Source organism: Empidonax traillii, unplaced genomic scaffold, assembly GCF_003031625.1.
Source record: "Empidonax traillii isolate 1590-97213 ecotype Southwest subspecies unplaced genomic scaffold, ASM303162v1 scaffold992:size1346157, whole genome shotgun sequence".
Classification (NCBI taxonomy): Eukaryota; Metazoa; Chordata; class Aves; order Passeriformes; family Tyrannidae; genus Empidonax; species Empidonax traillii.
This window is the reverse complement of record NW_020956185.1, coordinates 928,503-950,916: the sequence shown is the minus strand read 5'-3', so window position 1 is coordinate 950,916 and position 22,414 is coordinate 928,503. Positions and strand designations below refer to the sequence as shown.

The window sequence follows — 22,414 nt, the reverse complement described above, 5'->3', positions numbered from 1 at the left end:
GGAGTGAGGATCTCTCTTTGGAGCTCTGGAATGGGATATTGTCTGTCATTTTAGTTTAAAGAATGCTGCTGGCTTCCAATGTTTTACTGTGACAAATAACTGGAGCTGGAATTCTGGTATCTGGGGATACCCAGCATGGATACATCATCTCCTTGTGCATTGTAACTGCAGTGTGAGGCACAAACTCCCCAGCTCAGAGTTTTTTTGCAGCTGTTGTCCGGCATCAGATCCTCTTTGATTCAAATCCCCCAAGGTTTGGACCGGCAGCAGGAACGCTGGCTGTGGGGAGGTGTGTGCTGGGCGCTGGGAATCGTCCTTGGGCCGAGGCTGTGGGACAACAGGGGGGTTCTGGCTGCTGGAGGGGCTCTGCAGCACGTTACTCCTTATCAGCTGTTTACTCTTCCACACTGGGCACAGCCTGGGAAAGCAGAGCTGGCTGCAGCTTGCTTGGATCTTCCAGCAGCTCCTGGAAACTTCCTGCCAGTTCCTCCTCCGTTCTCCCGGTAGCTGCGAGCGGCTCCCACTGCCACTTTGGCTCTGCTTCAGCTGGCAGCTCGTGCAGCTCAGGAATCCCTCTGGGATCGTCTCTCTGGTCACATTTGCTGTGGTTTGGCTTCACATGTTTTCTCCTTGTACCCCTCTCCTTGGAGCCTGGAGCTCCAAACCATTTGTATCTTTTCCTGCACGGGTGACTGGGATGTGTGAGGGTGTTTTTCCCTTCCCCATCCCTCTGCCGCACATGTTGAACATCTCAGTGTGCAGTTAATGTTCTCAAACCCTGTAGCTGATAATCCAGGAGGTGATTCTGATTGTTTTTTGTTTCTCCACTTGGCAGTGCTAAGAGTTCCTCAGAAGTTTTGCTCTTTTCGTTTCCTGTTAGGAATATTCTCCTTGAAGTTGGAGGAAGCACGTGGTGGTGGTGGGAGGGGTGTTGTTGAAGTATCAGAGCATCATTTGTGCAGAACAGCTTCTGTAGCACTTGTAGGAATCTTCTCCCCAGTACTCACCACACCTGGATGTTTTGAAGCCACAGCCTGACTTCAAGGGACCTTCCTGGAAATCCAATTGGAGGCACCCTTGGCATTTCCATAAAACTCTTTAAAAGCCTTGTGGTCCCTAGAAGGAAGCTGTAATTAGGCTCCTTTGCCAGGGATACGATGGTTTATCCTCTGGAGTTCCCACTGGCTCCATGGTGACCTGCACTGATGTGAGAATGGAAGTGTTTTCACCCCCCCCCCCCAGAATTCCACCTGGAGCTCTGGGCACNGTTTTTCCTCCCAGCTGTACGAGCTGGAACAAAAGGCAAGCAGTGTTTTGGTGTGCTGGAGCTGATACCAGCCCAGCTGATTGAAGGTGTCCCCTGCCAGCCCTGGCCGCACGAGCCGAGCCGGGTGTGTTTAATCGCTGCCTTTCCGAGCAGCCCAGGGCTGTCACGCACGTGTGGGTCCATTAGTGCACCTTAATGAGTGGATATAAACCAAATCACTGCCAACCGGGGCTGCAAACCCTGTCCAGTCTATTTAAAGGTGATATTTGTTGCCACGACTGATCAAACCCAGGGCAGGAGCGAATGTGTGTGTTTAAATGCACCTCTAATGATGTGGGTAAGGGATGAAAGAGCTGGGGCAGCTCCTAATGGGAGTTAAACGGGCTCTCCTGGAAGCGCTGTTCCGGTGAGCGGGATTCTCCTGGTCGGAGAGAGTAGAGTGGCTGAATTGCCTGTGTTTGGCTTGTGGTTCCTGGTGCTTTAACGTGTCACAACATCCAACTCCTGCTCGAGAGTTTTCTCCCCAGGTTTCTGATGGCAGCACCGTGCCAGCTGCTGGTCCCGAGAAATGCTCCTCTGGCTCTGCTTAGGACCTTTGGCAATGCCAAATTCCTCCACTTCCTGGGCTTAAATTATCCTATTTGATCCAAACTTCAGTGATTCTCTGCTAACACCACCTTGGGAATGATGGGACTTGTTGTCCTTTGAGGCATCAGCACCATCCTTTGGACTGACCTCACACGTGAAACCAGTTGAGTTGTGAAATTTCCAGTGGAACTTCGTCGCTTACCTTGCGAGTTACTCATCTGTAAACACTGTCTGTGGCATTAATGAGAGGGAGGAAAGGTTTAAAGCAAGTTTAGTTAGGCTTGGCAGTTCTGCCTCGGTCATAACTGTGTCACCAGAAGACTGGTGAGTATACACTGTAAGTGTGGTGGTGATTGATGCTGCATTTTGTGAAGGGGAAAAAAAAGAATTGTTTATTTTAAAAGCCACATCTGGACTTTTATTTCAGATGTTCCCAAGGCATTCTGTGATTCATAGAATGCTGGAATGGTTTGGGCTGGAAAGGACTTAAAAATCATCTTTTTCTACCCCCCTGCCATGGGCAGGAACACCTTCCACCAGCCCAGGTTGCTCCAAGCCCCGTCCAACCTGGCCTTGGACACTTTCAGGGATCCAGGGGCAGGCACAGCTTCTCTGGGCAAAACCTGTACCAGGACCTCACTGCCCTCACAGGGAGGAATTTGATTTTTTAATTTTAAGTTCAAATCCAGCAAAATTGGCTTCAGATTTAATCTCTGCTCCGGGTTCGGTGTGGCGCTGTGGTTTATAGGACGTCGGGGAAGGAGAGGGTTTGGTTCCAGGTATTCCAGGGAGAAATGTGAGAGTTGTGTAAAATCTTTCCTTGACATGAGGTCTGGGTTGGGACTGAAGCTCTCAAATGGACAAGTGCTCAGCATAAGTCGTCCCGTATCACCTTTGTCCTCAGCCGGGGCCGCGTGGGCTTTTAATTCTGGTCTTTCAAGTGATGGTCAGAAAGTGAGAATAAAGAAGTAGAAAGTCTGTTTTTTTCTTTTGAGATGTCTGTTAAACTTTGAATAGAAAGAGGAATCAAAACCTTTGATGGAGGAAACGTGAAATCCCAGAGAGCTGTTCTGCTGCATGGGCAGCTTGTAACCCAGCTGAGGGTGAAGTGATGTGCCACTGCTTTTAAAACCACATAGAAACAAAAGGTGTTTCCAGATGAAAGCTGATACTGCCCGAAGAACTTATTCTAAAGCTGAAAATAATCCAGATTGCAGTTCTAGTCTGAAGAGGTGGTTCTGGTCAGTGTATTTCAGCTGGGGATGAGTCAGAACACAAGAATCCTCGAAAATACGACGTGAACTTGTTCTTTTAACAGAACCTTGTTTTGCCTGCTTGGGTTTAAGGCTCCTTTAAATTTAATTCGAGGTCATAACCATGCATATGAGTTACATTTTAAAATGCAGGCTGTCCTCTGCACTCCTCTCAGAGATGATAACTCCTGGAGTCCATACCTGGAACAGCAGTGCCAGGGATTAGGACACTAAGGTGGGGCACCGGCAGTTTTGAGGGACACTCTGAGGTGGGGAAAATAAGATGAAGATTATTTAAAGGGGAAAAAAAAAAAAAAGTCGTTGAAGTGGCATTTTTGGGTCAGAATTCAGGATGATTAGTGGAATGTTATATTGAAGGGATGCCTTGCCCTTCCCTGAATTTCCTGCATGCTTTTTTTCCTCCCCTAAAGCCACCTTTGAGCTTGTTGAGTAGGAACATGTTGCCTTTGGATCCCGAGGCAGTTCCTACTGGAAAAGGGAGTGAGCGGAGAGCTTTGTGGGGGGGCGATTTACTGGAGAGAGGAGAAGGGAAATCCGGATCCAGGGAGACAGGACGGCAGCGACAGCTCCGTGACACGGAGAGGAGCTGGCAGGGATGCACCTGCCCTTGGAATTCCCACCGGCAGCGCAGTTTGCAGCCACACGTGTAGTACACGGAATCACGGCACAGCCTGAATTATTTAGGCTGAGCAGCTTGGAGGAGGCTCCTAAAGCAGCCGTGGAAGGGTGCGAGTATAATACGTAGAAGAGCTTTAATATTTACTAGAGAAAAACCTCACACCTTGTTCATCAAAATAAAGCCTTGGGAATAATCTGTTATTCCATCTTCTGTCTGCAGAGCAGGAAGGGTGCCAGAGCTATCTGAGCAAAGTGACATGTGATTGATATTTTACCAGACTCAGCCTTCTGCCGCCGAGGAATCCAGTTTGCATTTTGCATGTATGAAAAATCAGATGAGCAGGGCTTGTGTGGGTTATATTTTATTTTATTATTTTTTAAACCTTGATTAACTTGATTGGCAGAGCTGGTGCTCCTTCTATAAACACGACTGCGAAACCTGTCCCGGAGTATTTTTGACTTGGTTTTTCAAATTACTTGTAGGGATCTTTTGGGGTGTTGTTTGTGTTGCTGTCACATGGCAGCTTTATACAGAACCTATTTAAACTTGTAACAGGCAATTCTGTATGAACGGGTGATGCTTAATATATCTGGTATTTTATACAATCACAGAATGCTGGAATGGTTTGAGTTGCAAGGGACCTTTAAGACCATCTCATTCCCACCCCCCTGCCACGGGCAGGGACACCTTCCACCAGCACAGGTTGCTCCAAGCCCCGTCCAACCTGGCCTTGGACACTTCCAGGGATGGGGCAGCCACAGTTTCTCTGGGCAAAACCTGTGCCAGGGTCTCCCCACCCTCACATGGAAGGATTTCTTCCCAGTATCCCATCTAAGCCTGCTCTGGTCCAATGGTCAGGGCTGTGGTGACGAGTGAGAGAAACCAGCCCTTTCTGCAGCCTAATGAGCTCTGTGTAAACAATTTTCTCTGGAGTGTGTGGATGGTGGAGCTTTTGATGGGTCTCCGGAGAAAAATCAGGCTGGACCCAGGGAAGACAAATTGCAGGCTCCAACAGTGACAGATTTTCTGAACATTTGAGATGGAAGCGGTGTTTCCACTCTCGGGATGTGCACGGTGTTTGGGTAACTCAGCCGGGGATTCCTGATGCTGCTGAGGTTTATCCGGATTTCCCAGAGGCTTCCTGGGAGGCTTCCTCCGTGCAACGCGTTCCTCAGAGCTCTGGGAATTAGTCTCCTGTGAAAGCAGCAGGGAGAAGGAAACCAATCCTCCAGACACTCGCAGTTGTAGGGCTGTTGTCACAGCGTAGGCTGTTCCAATGGAAGTGGATCGATGGGATTCAAGCAGACGGAGCTGGGAGCCGTCGGAGCGGTGCCGTGCACGGAGAGGAGGTTGGTGTTGTCGTAACTCTTTGTGTATCACTGAAGTGCCAAATGGATTAGGAGCTTTAAAAGCTTTAATTTCTGTGCTTTTGGCACCGTCTCCTCGGAACGTGCGTCTCCGTGGTGGAGCTCTGGAGAGGAAATGGGGCTTGAAGGGGTAGTCCCAGACTAGTTCCTTTAATTTCCCTTGCAATCAAGTGCTGGAGAGGGAGAGACAGATGCTGCAGCTGCGTGATTACAGAACGTGCAGCTGTTATCACACTTGCTCCTTTTCCTGCTAATGAGGCATCAACTCTCTCCTGAGTCTGCTGTTTGGGTCATGGTTTTATTCTAGCAGAAAATTGGAAGTGGTTTTGATTTTTCTTTATCCTGATCTGCTTTGGGTTCGACAGCTGTCAGGAGTAGTTTTTCAGAACTGTTTTGAGTTTTAGTCCAGTTTGAGGAAGGAGTTGCCAGGGAATGGTTTCCCAGAGAAGCTGTGCCTGCCCTTGGATCCCTGAAAGTGTTTCAGGCCAGGCTGGACGGGGCTTGGAGCAACCTGGGCTAGTGGAAGGTGTCCCTGCCCATGGCAGGGGGTGGGAATGGGATGAGCTTTAAGGTCCCTTCCACCCCAAACCATGCTGGCATTGTATGATAAGGAGGCTAGCTGGAAAATTCCTGGTGGGCTCTGGATGCAGCTGCTTGGAACTTTAATTTCCCGCAGAGTTACACCTCAGTGTCTTCTCCCCGTTAATCCAGCTCCTCAGCCACGAGCAGTAAAGGGGGGGTTCTGGCATCAGCACCTTCACTTTCAGTTCTCCACGTTATCTTGTGCTTTCTTGGAAGAGTTGTGGGCACAGGCAGCTTTTTTTGCTTTGTGCAGCAGTACAAAGGTGGAGAGAGGATGAAGAGCTCCGCCACTCTCCCTTCCCAGCTGGCAGGAGCACAATGCTCGCTGGAGGGAGGCTCGGCAGGGCTCTGATTTGAGGGATGATGCACTTGCCTGTCAGATGACTGAGCTTTGAGCAGCGTTCAAAAGCTCCGTGTCTGTGTTGTGCCGGGGGAAGAGAAGGGATTGCTGCATCACAGGTGAGCTGGCAGCAGGAGGATCCCCCTCCCAAAGCAATCCACGCACTGCAGGTAACTGGGGAGGTGTGGAAAGGCTTCTGGGAAGTCCAGCATGCTAAGGATGGGTTTTGTTCCTTAGGTGCTGGCAATGAATTGTAGAATCCTGGAATGGTTTGGGTGGAAAGGGACCTTAAAGCCCATCCAGTCCCACCCCCTGCCATGGGCAGGGACACCTTCCAGTAGCCCAGGTTGCTCCAAGCCCTGTCCATCCTGACCTTGGACACTTCCTGGGATCCAGAGGCAGGCACAGCTTCTCTGGGCAACCTGTGCCAGGGCCTCCCCACTCTCACAGCCAAGAATTCCTTCCCAATATCCCATCTAACCCTGCCTTTGGCAGTGGGAAGCCATTCCCCCTTGTCCTGGCACTCCAGGCCCTTGTCCAAAGCCCCTCTCCAGCTTTTCTGTCAGCCCCTTCAGGCACTGTAAGGCCTCAGTTAGGTCACCTTGGAGCTTCTCTTCCCCAGGCTGAACAATCCCGATTCTCTTAAACCCCTTCCCTCTATCTCCCCCCGGCTTTTCCTATCTTTAGAGCAGCCGTGATGTGAACAAAGTCACATCTATAGTGCCTGGTTTTTAATGAATATTCCGATTTATTTGGGCACTAAACCCTCAGGATGTTGTGGTGCCAGGGTGGGTCAGGCTCCTGCCTGCAGAAGCCTGAGGAGAACGAGGTGGCTGCTACTGGGTTAGGAAAAACCATGGCTATTTATTTTGGGGTTTTCCCCTCTGCCAGAGGCTCAGGCTCTCATTAAGAGTAACAGAAATTAGGATAAGAGTTGCAAGGAAACCACTGGTCCATATAGCCTGGGAAGAGCTGTCCTCCCCAGGGCATGGATCTGCAGGATGCCTGGTGTGCCCCTGCCAAACCCTGCTCTGCCCCAGCCAGTTTTTAAATTACAGTCCTCTTCCAAACTCCAGAGGTGGTGTGTGCTCAGCTTGGCCTCTCGGGCAAGAAGAATTCCACTTTTGGAGGAAAATCTGACTTGATCTTCCTAATTCCCGAATTTCTGATAAGAAAAACATGCTGGTGCATCAGTGTTTGCTCCCCACCGAGCTCTCCTGTCGGGGCACCAGCCTTGGGAAATATCCTGTGGTTAACAGGGTGGAAGGATTAAGTCACCCCAAAACCCTCCAGGAAGGGCCTGACATCCAGGAGAGCACTGTGCAAACCCCAGTGGGTTTCAATCCCTGAATTTCCCTTAGTTAACACATATATAAGCAAGTCAATTAAAACACATCAGGCTTATTTCAAATAGATAATCTAATTATCAGCTTGATTAAACCATATCAAATGAACAGTTCTTGTAATTCGGGAGCTTTGTTCTAATCACAGCCAAAGCAGTAGGAGCTTTAATTAAAAGCCTCAAAAGTGGCAGACCAGTGTCAATTGAGGGGAGTTCCAGCCCAAATCCTGATTCAGGGACGAGCAAACTCCTCCTAGGTGGATGCTGCTACAAAGATCAGCTCTTTGGTGCCAATAAATGGAATTTGACTGTTTTGTAAATACCATTGAAGGCAAGTAATTGTCCTTTTCTGCTGTTTCTGATGCTCAGACAGACTTAATTAAATCTATTCCACTATCACTCATTTAGACTGACATTTTTAATGTTTATGGCTTGGTATCACCCACTCATATCCTGTCTTAGCGCTGGACCTGCAGCTTCTTATGGGAACTTGGGCTCCTTCGCTCTGCAGAATTCTTGGATTCCTTCATTAAGAATCAGGCTTGCTTTGCTGGATAACTTGGGAAGCTGGGGCTTCTTTTTCCTCCCACGAATGTATCTTTGGGGCCTCCCTGCCCAACGTGATTTGGTGTTAATTGTCCCCAGCTTCTCTAAAACACGATGACAGGAGCAGCATGCAGCCAGGTCCCAACCTGCACAGGGATTTGCATGGATTTAATTTATTAATGTTGGCAGGTCTCTGTTTAATAGCCCAAGTTTTCTTTTCCCCCCAAGTGGGTGGACTTTTTGTTTTTCTTTTGCCTACTTGTCGCACAAAACAGCCCTGGAAGAGCCTGCCTGTACCAACATGCAGGAAATCACAGACTGGGCTTTATTTCTTCTCCGTGCCCTGTACCAGCCTTCAGATTTCGGAGACTTGATGGGAATTTGTAAAGCGTTGGGAACAGCACCAGCGTAAGAGGGAGCTGGGTGAACAGCTCCCTGCTCTTCCCAGCTGCTGTGGCATTTGCCATCACCACCTTGCTTTTAATTACTGTCGTGTTCCACGGCCTGATATTAAACCACATCTAATTGCGTCCTGTCTCTTAATTGACTTAAGTGGCCATCACCCAAACGGGCTGTGCTGTCTAGAGACGAGCAGCTTCCCCAAATGTCCCCTGATTGGCAGTGGGTGCTGTGTGTGGAGCCGGGTCCCTCTCGGCGACATTAATGGCTGTTTTCTCCTGTCCGTTCCCAGGATTGGACATTGATCCTATGACGCATGCCCGGAAGAAACAGCTTTTCCTTCTGAAACACCCAGCGGGTTGTGCTGGCCAGGCCTCGGGCAGCAGGAGGATGGACAGGGCCGGCACGGAGCGCAGGGAGCAGCGGGACGGAGACGCCTCCGAGGCTCCCAGCGGTCCCGGGGGCTTCGTGGGGACTCACAAAGGCAAGAGCCTGCGCGAGGTGCGCAAGACGTACCCGCTGCGCCGGCGCCTGCTCCCCTCCGTCAGCAAAAAGACCTGCAAGGTGCTGCTCACCCGGCTGGAGGATGTGGCCGGGTCTCTGTCCAAGCAGAGCCAGAGCTGTAAAAAAAAGCACCTTCCCAGCTGGATGGAGGGTTTGTTCTCTGAACAAGGGCAGCCCGTGGGAGCGGGGAAGAGCGATCCGCCTGGGGAGAAGGGCTCAGCGACTTCCCCGGGGCCGGAGCAGGAGCTCGATGCTGCTCCCTCGGAGCCCAGGAAGCGCCGCCTGGCCTCGCTGAATGCGGAGGCCGTGAACAACCTGCTCTTCGAACGGGACGATGGCTTGTTATCCAGCAGGCGCTTCCGCAGGGACTCCGGGAAACCCTCCGGGGACTGTGCCCTGAAGGGCTTGCAGTGCAAAGCTGGGGACAACTGGCCTGCTCCGGAGAAAGCAGCTGTGAAAGCTGGGAAAGGAAAGAACCGGCCCGAGCCCAGTCAGAAATGCAACAGCTGTGAGCATTCGCTGGACGAGGTCTTTGACGATGGGACAAAGAGGGAGGATGGAGCCGTCTCCTACCATCCCACCCCAAAGAGACTGGCCAGCCTCAACGCCGTGGCCTTCCTCAAGCTGACCCACGAGAAAGACCAGCCCCTGAAGCCGCAGAGTAAACCGGATGGAGAGGGCAAATCCGAGAACCACTGTTCGAAATCCACACTCAAATGGGCCAAAGCCGGGAGGAAGAACTGTGTCAAATCCAAGAAGGAAGCGGCCAGCTTAAAAATGGACGGGCAGCACGGCTGGCAGGGCCAGGCCCTGGGCACCTTTGGGAAAGGGGAGCAGCGGGACTCCTCCAGGCTTTACGGGGCGACAGAGCCCGTCCCCTACGAGTCGCTGTCCGGCTCCTACGCAAGCACTGAGGGCTTCTACCACAGACTGCCTTTGCTTATGGGAGGACAAGCTTCCATGAAACCGGAGTACGGAAGACCCGGAGAGAAATCCCCGACCCCCAAACAGGAATTCCATCAACCTTCCTTTCCCGTGCAGCAGTTCCCTCCCTTGCCCGTGCCCGGGAATCACGCGGATTGTGGATGCCTCTACGAATCCTCGGATCTGACCCCGTTGAACGGGTTTTACGTTTATTACGGCCAAAGCGGATACAGTGGCTACTCCCCCTGCTCCGTTTACCCCAAGGACGAGCTGTCGCAGGCTGCCACCTGCGAGGGGCTCCTGGTGTCTCCCGGGGCGCTGCCGTCGGGCGCGCACCTGCAGCCGCTGCACTGGTGCAGCTCCCCGTACTGCTGCGGGCAGGGAGCGGCGCTCGGCACCTACAGCCTCTGCGGGGTGGTGCACATGCCCGAGGGCCGCGTCGGCAGCGTGCACGCGGGACGGAGCAGCTTCCCCTACAAAATGCCTTTTGCAGCAGGTAAGGTGTGCCAAGGGCAGGCAAGTCCCGGGCCGGCGTTCCCCCCACGCCCCCCACCCCCGGGCAGGGAGGAGAGGAGGGCTGGCGGTTCTCTCTGCGCGCGGTGCCTCAGTCTCCGAACCCGCCTCCCACCTCCCTTTCCCTCGTGTTTAGCCCCGGAGGGTTTTTCCCGCTGAAAGGTCTCGTTGGTGTGGAAAGCTGGAGGATCGGGGAAAGGGTTCGGGCAGCGAGGTGGGTGACTCACGGCTTGTCGTGCCGGAGCTGCCGCTGAGCTTTGATCTGTGTAAAACCAGCAGGGTTTAGTTCCTGCCCGCTCCAGGAGGCGCAGCCATCCCGCTGTGTCCCAGGGTCGGGGCACACCAGCCAGAGTTACTCCTCCCATCCCAAAATCTCGCTCTGAGGGGGCTGGATATCCTCACAAAGCATGAGAAGAAGCAGGAGTTGTTAAACTCTTACGGTGCCGGCTGGGGGGGACGCTGCAGGCTCTTTGGATTCCGTGGGTCAGAGCTGGCAGGGCTGTGTAGGAAGTTTCACTCAGGTGATCTAAGTGCCAGGCATGCTGTTAGTTTGGGAATTCTTGGTCCCATCTTTGCTCCCAGTGTGTGACAGTGAAACCATGAAATGAGGAGGGGTGAGAGTGTGCAGTGAGTTGTTATCTGCCCAACTCTCCTGTGTCCCCCGCCTGCTTTTCAGACTTCCTGCTTTACCTCAGAGCTTTGCCTCTGCTACTGCTGCTGCTGCAAAATAACTTTTTAAATATTTAAAAGTGTTGTGCTGTGTGGGGGTTATCAGACACCAGCACTTTGTCTAAAGCCATCAGGCTGGACAGTGCTGTGAGCAGTCAGTCTGTAGAGGAGGCTGCCTCTCCGGCTGCTGGGAGTGCCAGCGCCGGATCTTCCCGCTAAAACCTTGTGTCCCAGCCAAGAGCTGGCACGACTTACCCACTGAAAACAGATTTTCAGGTAGGTGGATGGAGTTTTGGTTCGAGCAAGGCTTTTTTGTCATCCTCCGTTGTAGGAAGCTGATGGAACTGTGGAGCCTTTGGTTGAAGTGTCATTTCCGTGCTCCCGAAATATCCCCGCTGCCGTGGTGCCGCTCCCTAGGGCAGCAGCCAGCCAGGCTTCACTGGTGGCTTCAGAGCTCTTGGAAGTGGAATGCTCACAAGACAAGCAGCTCAGCAGAGTGGTCTGGCCTGACAGTTTCCGTGTAGTGCCCCGAGGTCATACCAGTCTACTTTGTTCCTCACGTGTCACGCGCTGGTGCCTCTGATTTTGTGCAGCCAGAAGGATGCAAACGGAGTGTTTGCCAGAACTCAGCCCTCCCCGTGGACTGGTGGTTCCCCACAGTGCTGGCAGGGGCAGCAGCAGTGCATACTTACTAGTGTGTCACCCCACTGCTGTGATTTCCTTCCTGTGAGCAACATAGATTTCAAATCCTGCAACACCGGAATCGTTTGGGTTTGGGTTTGTGAATTGGAGCCTATAAGGAGGTCTCTGAAAATATTAACAGGGACTTATGCCTAGGGATTGATTTTTGTATGATTGTGCACCTCTGAAATATTTTCCTTTCCTAGAGTGGGGTATTTTAGTGAACTGAAGGAGCACTTTGGCTTGCAAGAGCACACTCCCATCAGAGAGCAGTGGGATGAGGGATCCAACTTGACATGCCGTGTGTTACCTCTGTCTGATTTGGTGTGTTCCAGGTGTTCATGTGGTCTGTGTGGTCCAAACTGAGGGATCAGGCTGTGATCTAGAGCAGGATGGTGGGGGCGAGGTGGGACAGGCTGTGAGAGCTGCTTTAGGTCTGGTGCCATCGGGGAGGCTGGAAGGGGTCTGGCGAGAGCAGCTCTGCACCACTGACTGCCCTCACCTTCAGTACATATTCTTGTGAAGCTTCGTCCTGCTTTGGCTCAAGCTTAAAAACTGCTTTTTCAAGCAGAATACCTAAGAGGTGATTCCCTGCTCCGTGGTCCTGTGGGCCTGCCAGTGCCCACATCCCGATGTCCATGCTCTCCAGGGAGTTCTCGTGGCATTTGCTGCTCAGGGTTGGTGACAGTGATAGTGGTCCCTGGCATCCCTCACACAGCTCCCCTGCAGCCCCTCAGGGAGGGTTGGGGGCAGGCAGGAGGCAACAACTTCCTGTCTCTCCGAGGGCTCTCAGCAGTTTTTCGGCTTGACTCGGGATGGATTTTCCCCTTCACATTTGCAAGCAGCTCTGCAGGGACACGCTCTGATCTGAGGCAAATCCTGGAGCCTGCCTGGAGCTGCCCTTTGGTCACCCCGAAAAGCACACTCAGGGGTTAGGGAACAGGGATGCGTCACACCCGGGTCCAGGAGGTTTTTTCCTGCTGACAGGAGGTAATTCCAATCTGACTGGCTCTTCCATCGGCCTGGGTTGAGGCTTGTTTGTGAGTCCTGAGCAGAGCGAGGTGCTCTGGGATGCTCCGAGAGGCAGCGTCAGCCGAATTCCGACCTGTTGTGGTTCCTGTGTCTGCTGCAGGGACGTAATTTTGCTGAGGGTGCAGCATCTTGCAGTTGTGTTCCACCTTGTTTTGCCTTTCTGGGCTTAATTTGGAGAACCGTCTCAATTTTCCCTGATTAGTAGGATTTGACCTTTTGGAAGGAGCTGGCTGCTGCTGCTACTGCGACTTAATCCTCCCCATCGTTCCCATAAGCCTTTTATTTCTTTTATACATATTGACAGGCTGGAGCTGCTTTGGACATTGGCCAGCCTTGTGTGTATTCCTGGCTGGCGTTCCTTGGGATTCAGCTGGGTTTGTTGTGGTGCAGTGTCATCGGCAGACACTGGAGCACGCAGGCTCGGGAATGGCTTTGCTGTTAGGATCCAGTGACAGTGCAAAATGGAATTACAGCGTGGAGAGTCTTCAGTGCTGTAATGCAATACGGGGAATTTCGGGGGAACGCGGCTGTGGTTTGGGACGGTCTTGCTTGTGTAGTTGCTTTCTGTTTCAGACGAGATCCGTGTCTCTTTTCTTCCCTCCCATCAGAAGGCTGCAAGTCTCTGGACCAGCTGAACCTCACAATCCCGGTGGCAGGACACCCCGCCTCTCCTGCCCACCCGCTCTCAGGATGTCCCGTTCCCAGCGTGCCACCGGCTGCAGAGCCCGTCCCTCACCTGCAGACCCCCAACTCTGACCCTCAGACCATGGCCCGAGAATGTCCCCAGAGCTCCAAGCCCCCCAGCGGCTCCAAGTCCGGGCTGCGGAACACACCAGGCTGCCTGCATGCCTCCAACAGCAAAGCGGCCGGAGCGCATTCCCACCCCAAGCAGCAGCGGATCAGCCGCCGCAGGGCCACCAATGGCTGGATCCCCGTGGGCACCGCCTGTGAGAAGGCTGTCTACGTCGTGGTAGGTGTGGAGTGCTGGGCCTGGGGGGGGGCTTGTGCACCCTCAGGGATCGAGGGCACAAAGGATGGAGGGGTCTGGGTCTGGCTTCGGGCTGGAGATGGTCACTGGGTGCCAGCCGGATCCTCCCGGAGGAATCCCGAGCGGGAGCGGGGCTGCTGCTGGCTTTGTTCTCTTGAGTGCTGTGTTGCACGGCGTGGCAGGGGTTTGGAAAGGGAGGAGAACCTGCTGCTCCTGTGCTGGGCTCAGCTTGGAACGCCGAGCTGCCAGATCCTCCCGGCTCTGGCATGTGCAAGGGTGGCACTTGTGGCACGTGGGAGTCCCTCCTACAAGGATCCTCCTCCTTCCTCCTGGGTAGGGCAAACCTGTCTGAGAAGGTGAGGGATGTTTTACCCTCATTATGAGGGACGGACATCAAGGCAGGTGGTTCTCACTGTTTGGTCTGTAGCCCCACAGGAACATCCCTGAGCACAGAGGGCTGGGGCCAGTATCCTGGCTCCCTGACGGAATTTTTCCAGCACCCCAAAATCCCCTTTCTTTTAACATACATGGTGGCACAGCTGGTCACTCCTCTGGGGATTTCTTATCTGTACTTTCCCATTTGTTGTGTTGAGGGGCAGGGGCTGGCTCCTGTAACATGGGAGATTTCCTGCCAGGGAATTCAATTAACTCCAGTGAAGTCCACTTCAATTGAGGGAGAAGGCAATATCCTTCATCTTATTAAAACAGAAGAGCTTGAAAATGTGGCCCCACGTGGTGTCTGGGAAGGTGGGACAAGGCATGGACGTGCAGTAAATGCCAGCAGGAGGGAGAGGAAGGCAGAGCTGTTGGCCAGGCAGGCTTTGGAGCTGCAGCTCTTGGGGCTGAGCGCAGGTGAAACTGTGAAGGGCAGGGACTGGCCTTGTGCCTCCCATCCCTTGGGCTGTGACACCCCAAAGGAGCAGCGTGACCTTAATCTCCTGAAAATGCTGCCAGTCCTGCCTAGGAGATGTGGCAGGAAGTTAAACTATCCTGCTCAGGTGCTCTGAAGTGAAATTCAGAGCAAAACCAAACTGAAAGCCCCCAGTTCACAGTCCCAAAAGTGGTTGTTTTGTACTGACAGGGGCTACAAAGGAATGTTTAGTAATCCCACTAGGGAAAGCTTTGTGCTACGGCCTCCCTGCCAATCCCTGCCCTGTTCGTGTCAAGTATTTCATGTTTTATTGGTTTCCTGACAATATTTGTGTCAGACAAACACACAGCATCCAAAACACACCTAGCTGTCTGTGCCCTTAAATGGGAAGGAAGAGCAGACCTCCAGACAGGCAGGTGAAAAGATGATTTTCCTGAAGATTGTGGTTTTCAGTGCAGAACTGAAAGAGCAAATGTGCTTTAATTTGAAATAAGAGTATTCATTGCAGCAATAAGGGCTTCTGTGAGAAGGGCTGCCCTGCTGGTGAGCTGCTCCTCACTCCCAGCACGATGTAGCAGGAATAGCTGGGGTTTGGTTTATGTGGAAGCAATGGCCATGTATGGCCTGGAGGCCTTGGATGCTGGTCCTCAGTGACCTCCCTTTACCTGGGAATGCCCAACCCATTGAAAAAGGAACTCGTTTGGCCTGATCTTTGGTGTTTATGAACCATCCTGGTGGGAACGGAGACGCCACAGGTGGTATCTTACGCTGTGTGGCTTCTCCTGGGGATCTGTTGGAATGGGAGCGCTGAGCCCTGAGGAGGCTTGGGTTGGAATTCACAGGAGGAAAAAGGAGTCCTGGACTGGGGGAGCAAACCCCGGAGTGGCTCTGTGCCCGTTCAGTGGGAGGGCTGTGGTTTGTGTGTTGCAGAACGAGCCCGAGCCAGCCATGCGCAAGAGCTACCAGGCCGTGGAGAGGGACGGGGAGATCATCCGGGTGCGCGACACCGTGCTCCTCAAATCCGGGCCCCGCAAGAAATCCATGCCCTACGTTGCCAAGATATCAGCTCTGTGGGAAGACCCCAAGACAGGTACTGTGCCAAGAGAGCCTGTGTTGCCTCTGAGCTCCGCAGAGCGGGAGTGGAAGCTGGGAGGGGATGGATCTGGGGAGAGCTGCAGGCTTGGGAGGGTAGCAGGGGATGGAGAGGAGATGAGCTCTGTGAATTCCATTTGGATTGTTCCGGGAACCGAAATGCTCCTTAATCACTAGTCCGGGACTGATAATGGAAATCTTGCTGGATGTGAAAGCGCATAATATCTGCCAAGTGCCCATCTGAGCAGCCATCTCCCTTATTATTCCATTGCAGCAAGCTTTGGGGAGCTGCTGGTTGCTCCAATCCAACGTCTGGGCTGGGAGCTGGTGGGAGCAGGGGCTGTCCCACAGCAGCTCCTGGTGGCCCCCTGTAGAGGTGGTGATGGGAGTAGTGGGGGTTTATGGTGAGGGCTGGCAATGCCTGAGCCAAGGAGAATGAGCTAAATGTTATAAACTACAGGTCTCCCTTAAAAGGGGAAAAAAAAAAAAAATCCCAAGAAATTCCATGTAAAAGACATAAATCCAGGTGTGGCGAGGCCTATCCTGGTTATGTCATCCCAGCAGCTGTTCTGACCTGAACCTGGGAGCCAATGCTGTGAGCTCCCACCTCTGCATGAGCGTCTTTTCCGGCTTGTGTGCTGAATGGATTCTTTTTCCAGGTGGAAACGTTTGATTTTTTTTTTTTTTAATATATATATATATTAATTTTTTTAAAATCCTCCGGGGTTTTTTTGTGCCTAACTGACCCCTTTGGGATGTTGTGACCCAGGAAGGAGGAGGTGAAGGTGTAGTGGGAAAGCCACGTGACTGACTCCAGCCTGTGACAAAAGGGCACCCAGTTCAGCATGAAATATTTATCACTCGCAGCTGCCACTCCCTGAGCACTGTGGGAACGGGGGGAGCTGGGAATCGGCAGGAAAATGCTCCCAGAAAACTGCGGGCTGATGTGTTTGGATGGGTGTTGTTGCAGGGGAGCTGATGATGAGCCTCCTGTGGTATTACAGACCAGAGCACACTCAGGGAGGCCGCAACCCCAGCATGCACCAGGTGAGTCTGGATCCGAGCCAGGGGCATCCCGGCATGGCTGTGTTCCTGTGGGAATAGGGGATCACCCCAAGCATCTCCCTGCATTCCTGGGTGGCCTCAAACTGAGTACAACAGAGCTCTTTGGGCTATGGTGCGGGTGTTACCAGATGTGTCCAGTGGTGGTGTCCTACAGATGGGCTTTTCCCCCCAAATTTAGGGTCCTGTGGAGAAACTCTGGGCTCTAGCGGGAACTCTTGTGTTCCTTATGTGGTCTGCTCTGCTGAGTTTTAGTGTTTCTCCCTTTAATCTGAGAAAATTCCATGTATTAACTGAAAAGTCACTTTGGCTGTTACCTTAGGAGTAAGGAAAAGTGAGTTTCTACTGAATCAAGATCAGGTGCTGTTCCGGAAGGATGTTCTAATGCCCACAGAGCTCAGTGCTCCTGCTGCCATTTTGCTGGACACTGGAGTGCCTGTACCATGTGCTGCCTTTTAATAAATCCCTTAATCTGCTTCTGAGAAGCAAGTTAGTTTTGTGCAGGAGCGTGGGTTCATCGTCCTTGCCCTGCAGAGGTTTCTGAGGAGAACTAAAGTCTGGCTCAAGGATGCCGTGCCAGGATAATGGAGCTGCTTTTCAAAGGAAAAACCTGTGAATCACTGTGACTTCAAGCCTTGCTGTGCTTTGCATGGGCTTGTGCTGGGTGACAGAACAAGCTGTTTTAACTGGGAATGGAGAACTTACTGCTGTTTTCAACACAATTTTAAATACGTGGTGCTTTTTTCCATTTTTATTCCTTTTTTTAGATAGAAGGGGAGGGAGGGGGGAGAGCAGGACTGGGCACCTTCCAGGGAATTGCACCTGCCTGGTTTGCAGGGCACAGGTGAGTTTCTAAACCCAAATGTGGTACTTTGTAAATTACAGGTGAGTGTATCCAGTTTCATTTTAGTCCAGGGAGAATGCCAGGAGGAATTAAGCCAGGGTTTTGCAAACCTGCTTAATTATACAGGCCTTCAAATGAGAGAGAGCTTGGGCTGAGGGCTGGGCTGGGCTGAGCTTGCCAGAGGTGACTCAGAGAGTTTTGATTTAAGAAGCAAACCAGAACCCCAAGGTGCAGAAGGAAGGTGTGGCATTCCCAGTGTCCCTGATCAACCCTGTCCCCAAATGGTCACCCTTTGTGAGTCTTCCCTTCCAGCCTCCTTCCTCGGGGCTGGGAGCAGAAATGGAGCCTGCAGGGAATCCTTATTCACAGAGATCATCATCTCTGCTGATCTAACCACACCTGGAATTCTTTCCAGTGGTTCCATCCAGGTTGCCCCATATTTAACTAATCCTGCCTACAGCAGAGCCAAGTTCCCTAAATTACTCTGGGGAAAAAATGAAGGGGAGTTTGGCCAGAGAAGCTGTGGCTGCCCCATCCCTGGGAGTGTCCAAGGCCAGGTTGAACAGGGCTTGGAGCAACCTGGGCTAGTGGAAGGTGTCCCTGCCCATGGCAGGGGGTGGCACTGGATGGGCTTTCAGGTCCCCTACAACCCAAACCATTCCAGGATTCTGTTCCATGATTCCAGAAAAGACTGTTGCTGTTTTCTATCACTAAACCAGCCTTTTTAATTGAATTGGGATGAGGAAGGGATTCCTTTAGCTTTGATATAAAGATGGATTAGAGAATCCAGGAGGACAGGGGAGGCTGAGGGGTGCAGCTGGCTGTGGTCTGGCTGCTGCAGAGCTTTGTAAGATTGGAAATACGTGTGGGATTTGGGCACCAGGCCTCACAGAGTGTGCTGGCCAGGGATGAGTGTTAGGAGACTCTGCTTTGCTCACGTGTTACTGCATAAAATTCCAGTGCACGGGAACACCTGGAAGGTGTCTGGGTTATGTGGAATACTGGTCTAAAGAGTATTTGCTGTGAGTGTGCTTTGACTGCCCCGTGGGGTGCTGGGGGAGTGTGTGGGGCTGGTCCTGGCAGGCAGGGTGACCTCTTCCTTCCTTCCCTCCCTCCTGCAGAATGAGATCTTTGCGTCCCGGCATCAGGACGAGAACAGCGTCGCCTGCATCGAGGAGAAGTGCTACGTGCTGACCTTCGCAGAGTACTGCAGGTAGGTGGAGCTCTGGACTTCCAAAACCTCCCCTGCCTCCAGCTCTTCTCGCTCTTCCAGCCATCCCGAGTGTCCCAGCCCTTCGGGCTGTGGTGGGGCAGGGCTGGGGGAGTGACACTCGCTCTGCTGCAGGCTGAGGGCTTCTCCCACTGCGGATTCTTTGCGTGCAGGTTGTGTAGAATCATGGAATCGTTTGGGCTGGAAAAGCCCTTGGAGACTGTCAAGTCCAACCATTCCTCCTCATGGCTTTTAAATCCCTCCAGGGATGGGGACTCCACCACTGCCCTGGGCAGCTGTGCCAGGGCTGGACAGCCCTTTCCATGAAGGAATTTTTCCAGTATTCAGCCTAAACCTCCCCTGGCACAGCTTGAGGCCATTTTCTCTCTTCCTGTCCCTTGTTCCCTGGGAGCAGAGCCCGCCCCGGCTCCCCCCTCCTGTCAGGGAGTTGCAGAGCCAGAAAGTCTCCCCTGAGCCTCCTTTTCCTGGAGCAGCTCTGCTGTGAGGAAAGGCCGAGAGAGTTGGGATTGTTCAGCCTGGAGAAGAGAAGGCTCCAGGGTGACTTAATTGCCCCTTCAGTACCTGAAGGAGACAACAGGAAAAATGGAGAGAGATTTACAAGGGCCTGGAGTGACAGGACTAGGGGGAATGGATTCACACTTATGGAGAGAAGGGTTAGGTTGGATATTAGGAAAAATTCTTCCCAGTGAGAGTGGGCAGGCCCTGGCACAGGTTGCCCAGAGAAGCTGTGGCTGCCCCTGGATCCCTGGCGGTGTCCAAGGCCAGGCTGGACAGGGCTTGGAGCAACCTGGGCTAGTGGAAGGTGTCTCTGCCTATGGCAGAGGGTGGAACTGGATGAGCTTTGAGGTCCTTCCAACGCAGACCATTCCCTGATTCCGTGATAACTCTTGTGTTCTGCTTGCCCTGCAGATTTTGTGCCTTGGCAAAGCGTCGAGTCGAAGGGATCCCGGGCAGGAAAACCATCATGGTTCCTCCCTCGGAGGAGTATTCCACCCCTCTGCACCGCAAGGTGCCCGAGGACACGGACCCCGAGCTGGTTTTCCTCTGTCGTCACGTCTACGACTTCAGGCACGGGCGCATCCTGAAGAACCCCCAGTAGGAGCCTCCTTCCGCCGGAGCGCGGTGGGAACGAGCCAATGGCCTGGGACCCCTGGGCACTCCCGACTCACCTCGTGCTGCTGCAGGTGGGAGCGCCCAGCGCTCCGCCCTGGGACTCGGGAGCGCGCGAGGAGCGGAGCCCGCGGAGGGAGGGCAGCGGTCGAAAGCACAGCACTTCGTTTCAAAAGCATAAATGAAAATATATACGTATAAAATAAATATATGTATATAGATATAGGGATTTGCATACGTAAATCTATATCTATATATGTATCTAGAGATGCATCTATTGGCTAAGGTTTGCAGGGGATAAAAGGCAGGAAGCGACGCAGAGCCACGGTTGGGAGAGGCGGGAAGGTGTGCAGGGGGGATGTGGCGGTGCAGTGTCGAGTCCGGCTGAGACAGGTCGGGGGGTTTCGGTGGGAACTGAGCCCAGTTCCTTGGCAGAGCACAGGAGAGTCTCCTTTGTCCCGCAGGACGGACTCTGAGGGTTCCCAGTGGGTGAGAGCTTCTTCAAAATACAGCTTTGGGAGCTGCCTGGATGCAGAGTGGCCTTGTGTCATGCTTGGATAGGTGTTGCTCCATCAGGGGAAGAGTTGGCCCCTGTTCTCCCTCGTCTTTCTCCTCCCCTCACCTCTCCGCTCCAGGATTCACCACTGGACTGGAGCTTGGAGCAGAGGGAGCTGCCAGGGTCGCAGGTGTTACACCCCAGTGCACGGTTAGAGCTGGGCCTGTCCCAGGTGTCCTGACTGTGCCCAGAGGGTCTCGTGCCCCATTCCCAAAGCCCAGCACCCACCAGTGCACATCACCCGGAAGGTTGGAACTCACAAAGTGGGCTCTGCCAGTGGGAACCACATTTCCTCTTCTCTTCTGAGTGTTGCTCTTCCTCTGATGGCTCAGGGGGCTGTGGGTTTTCCCTCCCTTCCCAATTTGTTTCATGTCATTTACAGTCCCTGCTCATCCCTGTGCATGTGCAGTGGGAAGCAGCCAGAGGGGGAACTGGCAAACCCTTTTCTTGCGTGTTCTTGGCTTTTTAAAATTTCCCTCCCTCCCCATGTGACTGTCCTGATCTTGGGCCTGCTGCCAAAGCCATTGGCAGCCTCCCTGCTCCAAACTCATCCTGGTGTCCGAGCAAGCTCACCAAAGTGGCTTTGTGGCTCCTGAAAGGACCTGTGCATCGGGAAAGGTTCGCATGGACCATGCGGCCCGAGCCCTGCAGGTCCTGCCTCTTGCCTTACCTGTACAGATCCCGGGTGGCACTTAGATCCCAGACAGACAGCCCTTAGCGTATCTCAACGCAAACTTGGAGTTAATCCCAAAGCAAACCAAAGGACAGTGTCAAATCCGTGGGAGTCCCTGCCCCGAGCTGGGAGCCCAGCCTGAGATTGCACTACCGGACAGGAGGAGAGCTGAGCCTGTGTCACCCAACTCCTGCTGGCTGGAGCTGCCCACTGAAATGAGGGATCTGCGTTTTCCCAGTCTCCTGGGGCTTCTGAAATGGTGTTCAACGGTGGAAGAGTCCATTCTGCTTTAATGTCCTGTCCATGGAAGCAGCATTCCCTGTATTCCCTCAGGATGCAGGGCTGGTCACCTTGCTCTGACAGCCACCCGCCTGCCCGGCCTGAAGAGAGAACCCCACAGCATCCAATCCCTTACCTGGAATAGTTTGGGAATGCAGGAGTTCTCCAGAGATTTGCTCTACATACCAAAGAGGGGACCGTGTCCGGAGATGATGGTTTGAGGGGATGACAAACCTGGAACCCACCGCGATGGGTGGGCATCTCCCTGCTGCCGGTGGGCGATTCCTGCTGGAAAATTCCTGTTTATTCCCTCCTGCATAGCCCAGGGGGAACACCCAGCTCTGGGAGGTGGGACCCCAGGTGTGCAAGCAAAAACTGGCAGGTGAAGCGTCTTCTCTCTTATACCTCAAGATACTGTTGGTGTCAAAGGGATCACCCGGATCTCTCCTTAACAATTCTCTTGGCACGGGGGGTCTCTTGGACTGACTGGGGGGGCTCTGTTGGGGTGGGAGGTGGCAGCACTTTGGGGACACTTGGATGAAGGGGTGCAAGGAGGCGTTGGAGAATGTGGTCTCTACTGTTTCTGGGGGAGGATATGGAATGGTTTTCCACCGTGGCTGGGAGGGAGGAGGCTGGAGAATTGGAGCTGCTCCTGCCTGTGGCACGGAGGGAATGGGCAGAGCAGTGAGGGGAGAGCGGAGCAGCTGCACCCCGGGCTGGGTGGGAGGTGGTGGGAAACCCTAAATCCACAGTCTGGCTCCGTGGGGACTCCTTTGCCCCCCAGCCTGAAGCAGGTGAGCTGCCATGGCCATTTCCCTCTGGCAGTGCCATTGGACATGGAATGCTGCGAGACCCACCGGCTGGGAGTCAGGGCTGCAGTCAGGGCCTTGGAACCTCTGAAATTCCTCCTTCTGCCCCCTCTCTCCCTGCTCCCAACTTGCCCTGGCTCCTCTCCAGGTAGCAGAGAAATTATCCTTGCCCTGGGTCCGGAATGGCCTCCGACCTGGCTCTGGAGAGGACAAACCTGACTCTTCTCATGCTGAATCTGCTTCAGGCCATGG

General features: G+C 53.2%; 1 protein-coding gene across 1 annotated transcript in view; it reads left to right on the top strand.

Moving 5' to 3' along the window:
* BAHD1 (bromo adjacent homology domain containing 1) overlaps window positions 1-19,834 on the top strand; it is a 28,159-nt gene extending 8,325 nt beyond the window's left edge. Inside the window, exons 2-7 of the mRNA XM_027903724.1 lie at window positions 8,617-10,248; window positions 13,256-13,617; window positions 15,437-15,596; window positions 16,569-16,645; window positions 18,626-18,717; window positions 19,645-19,834. Coding sequence (XP_027759525.1) covers window positions 8,634-10,248; window positions 13,256-13,617; window positions 15,437-15,596; window positions 16,569-16,645; window positions 18,626-18,717; window positions 19,645-19,834 — 2,496 coding nt within the window. The 5' untranslated portion in view covers window positions 8,617-8,633. The remainder of the gene's footprint in view (window positions 1-8,616; window positions 10,249-13,255; window positions 13,618-15,436; window positions 15,597-16,568; window positions 16,646-18,625; window positions 18,718-19,644) is intronic.
* The last annotated feature ends 2,580 nt before the right edge of the window (window positions 19,835-22,414 follow it).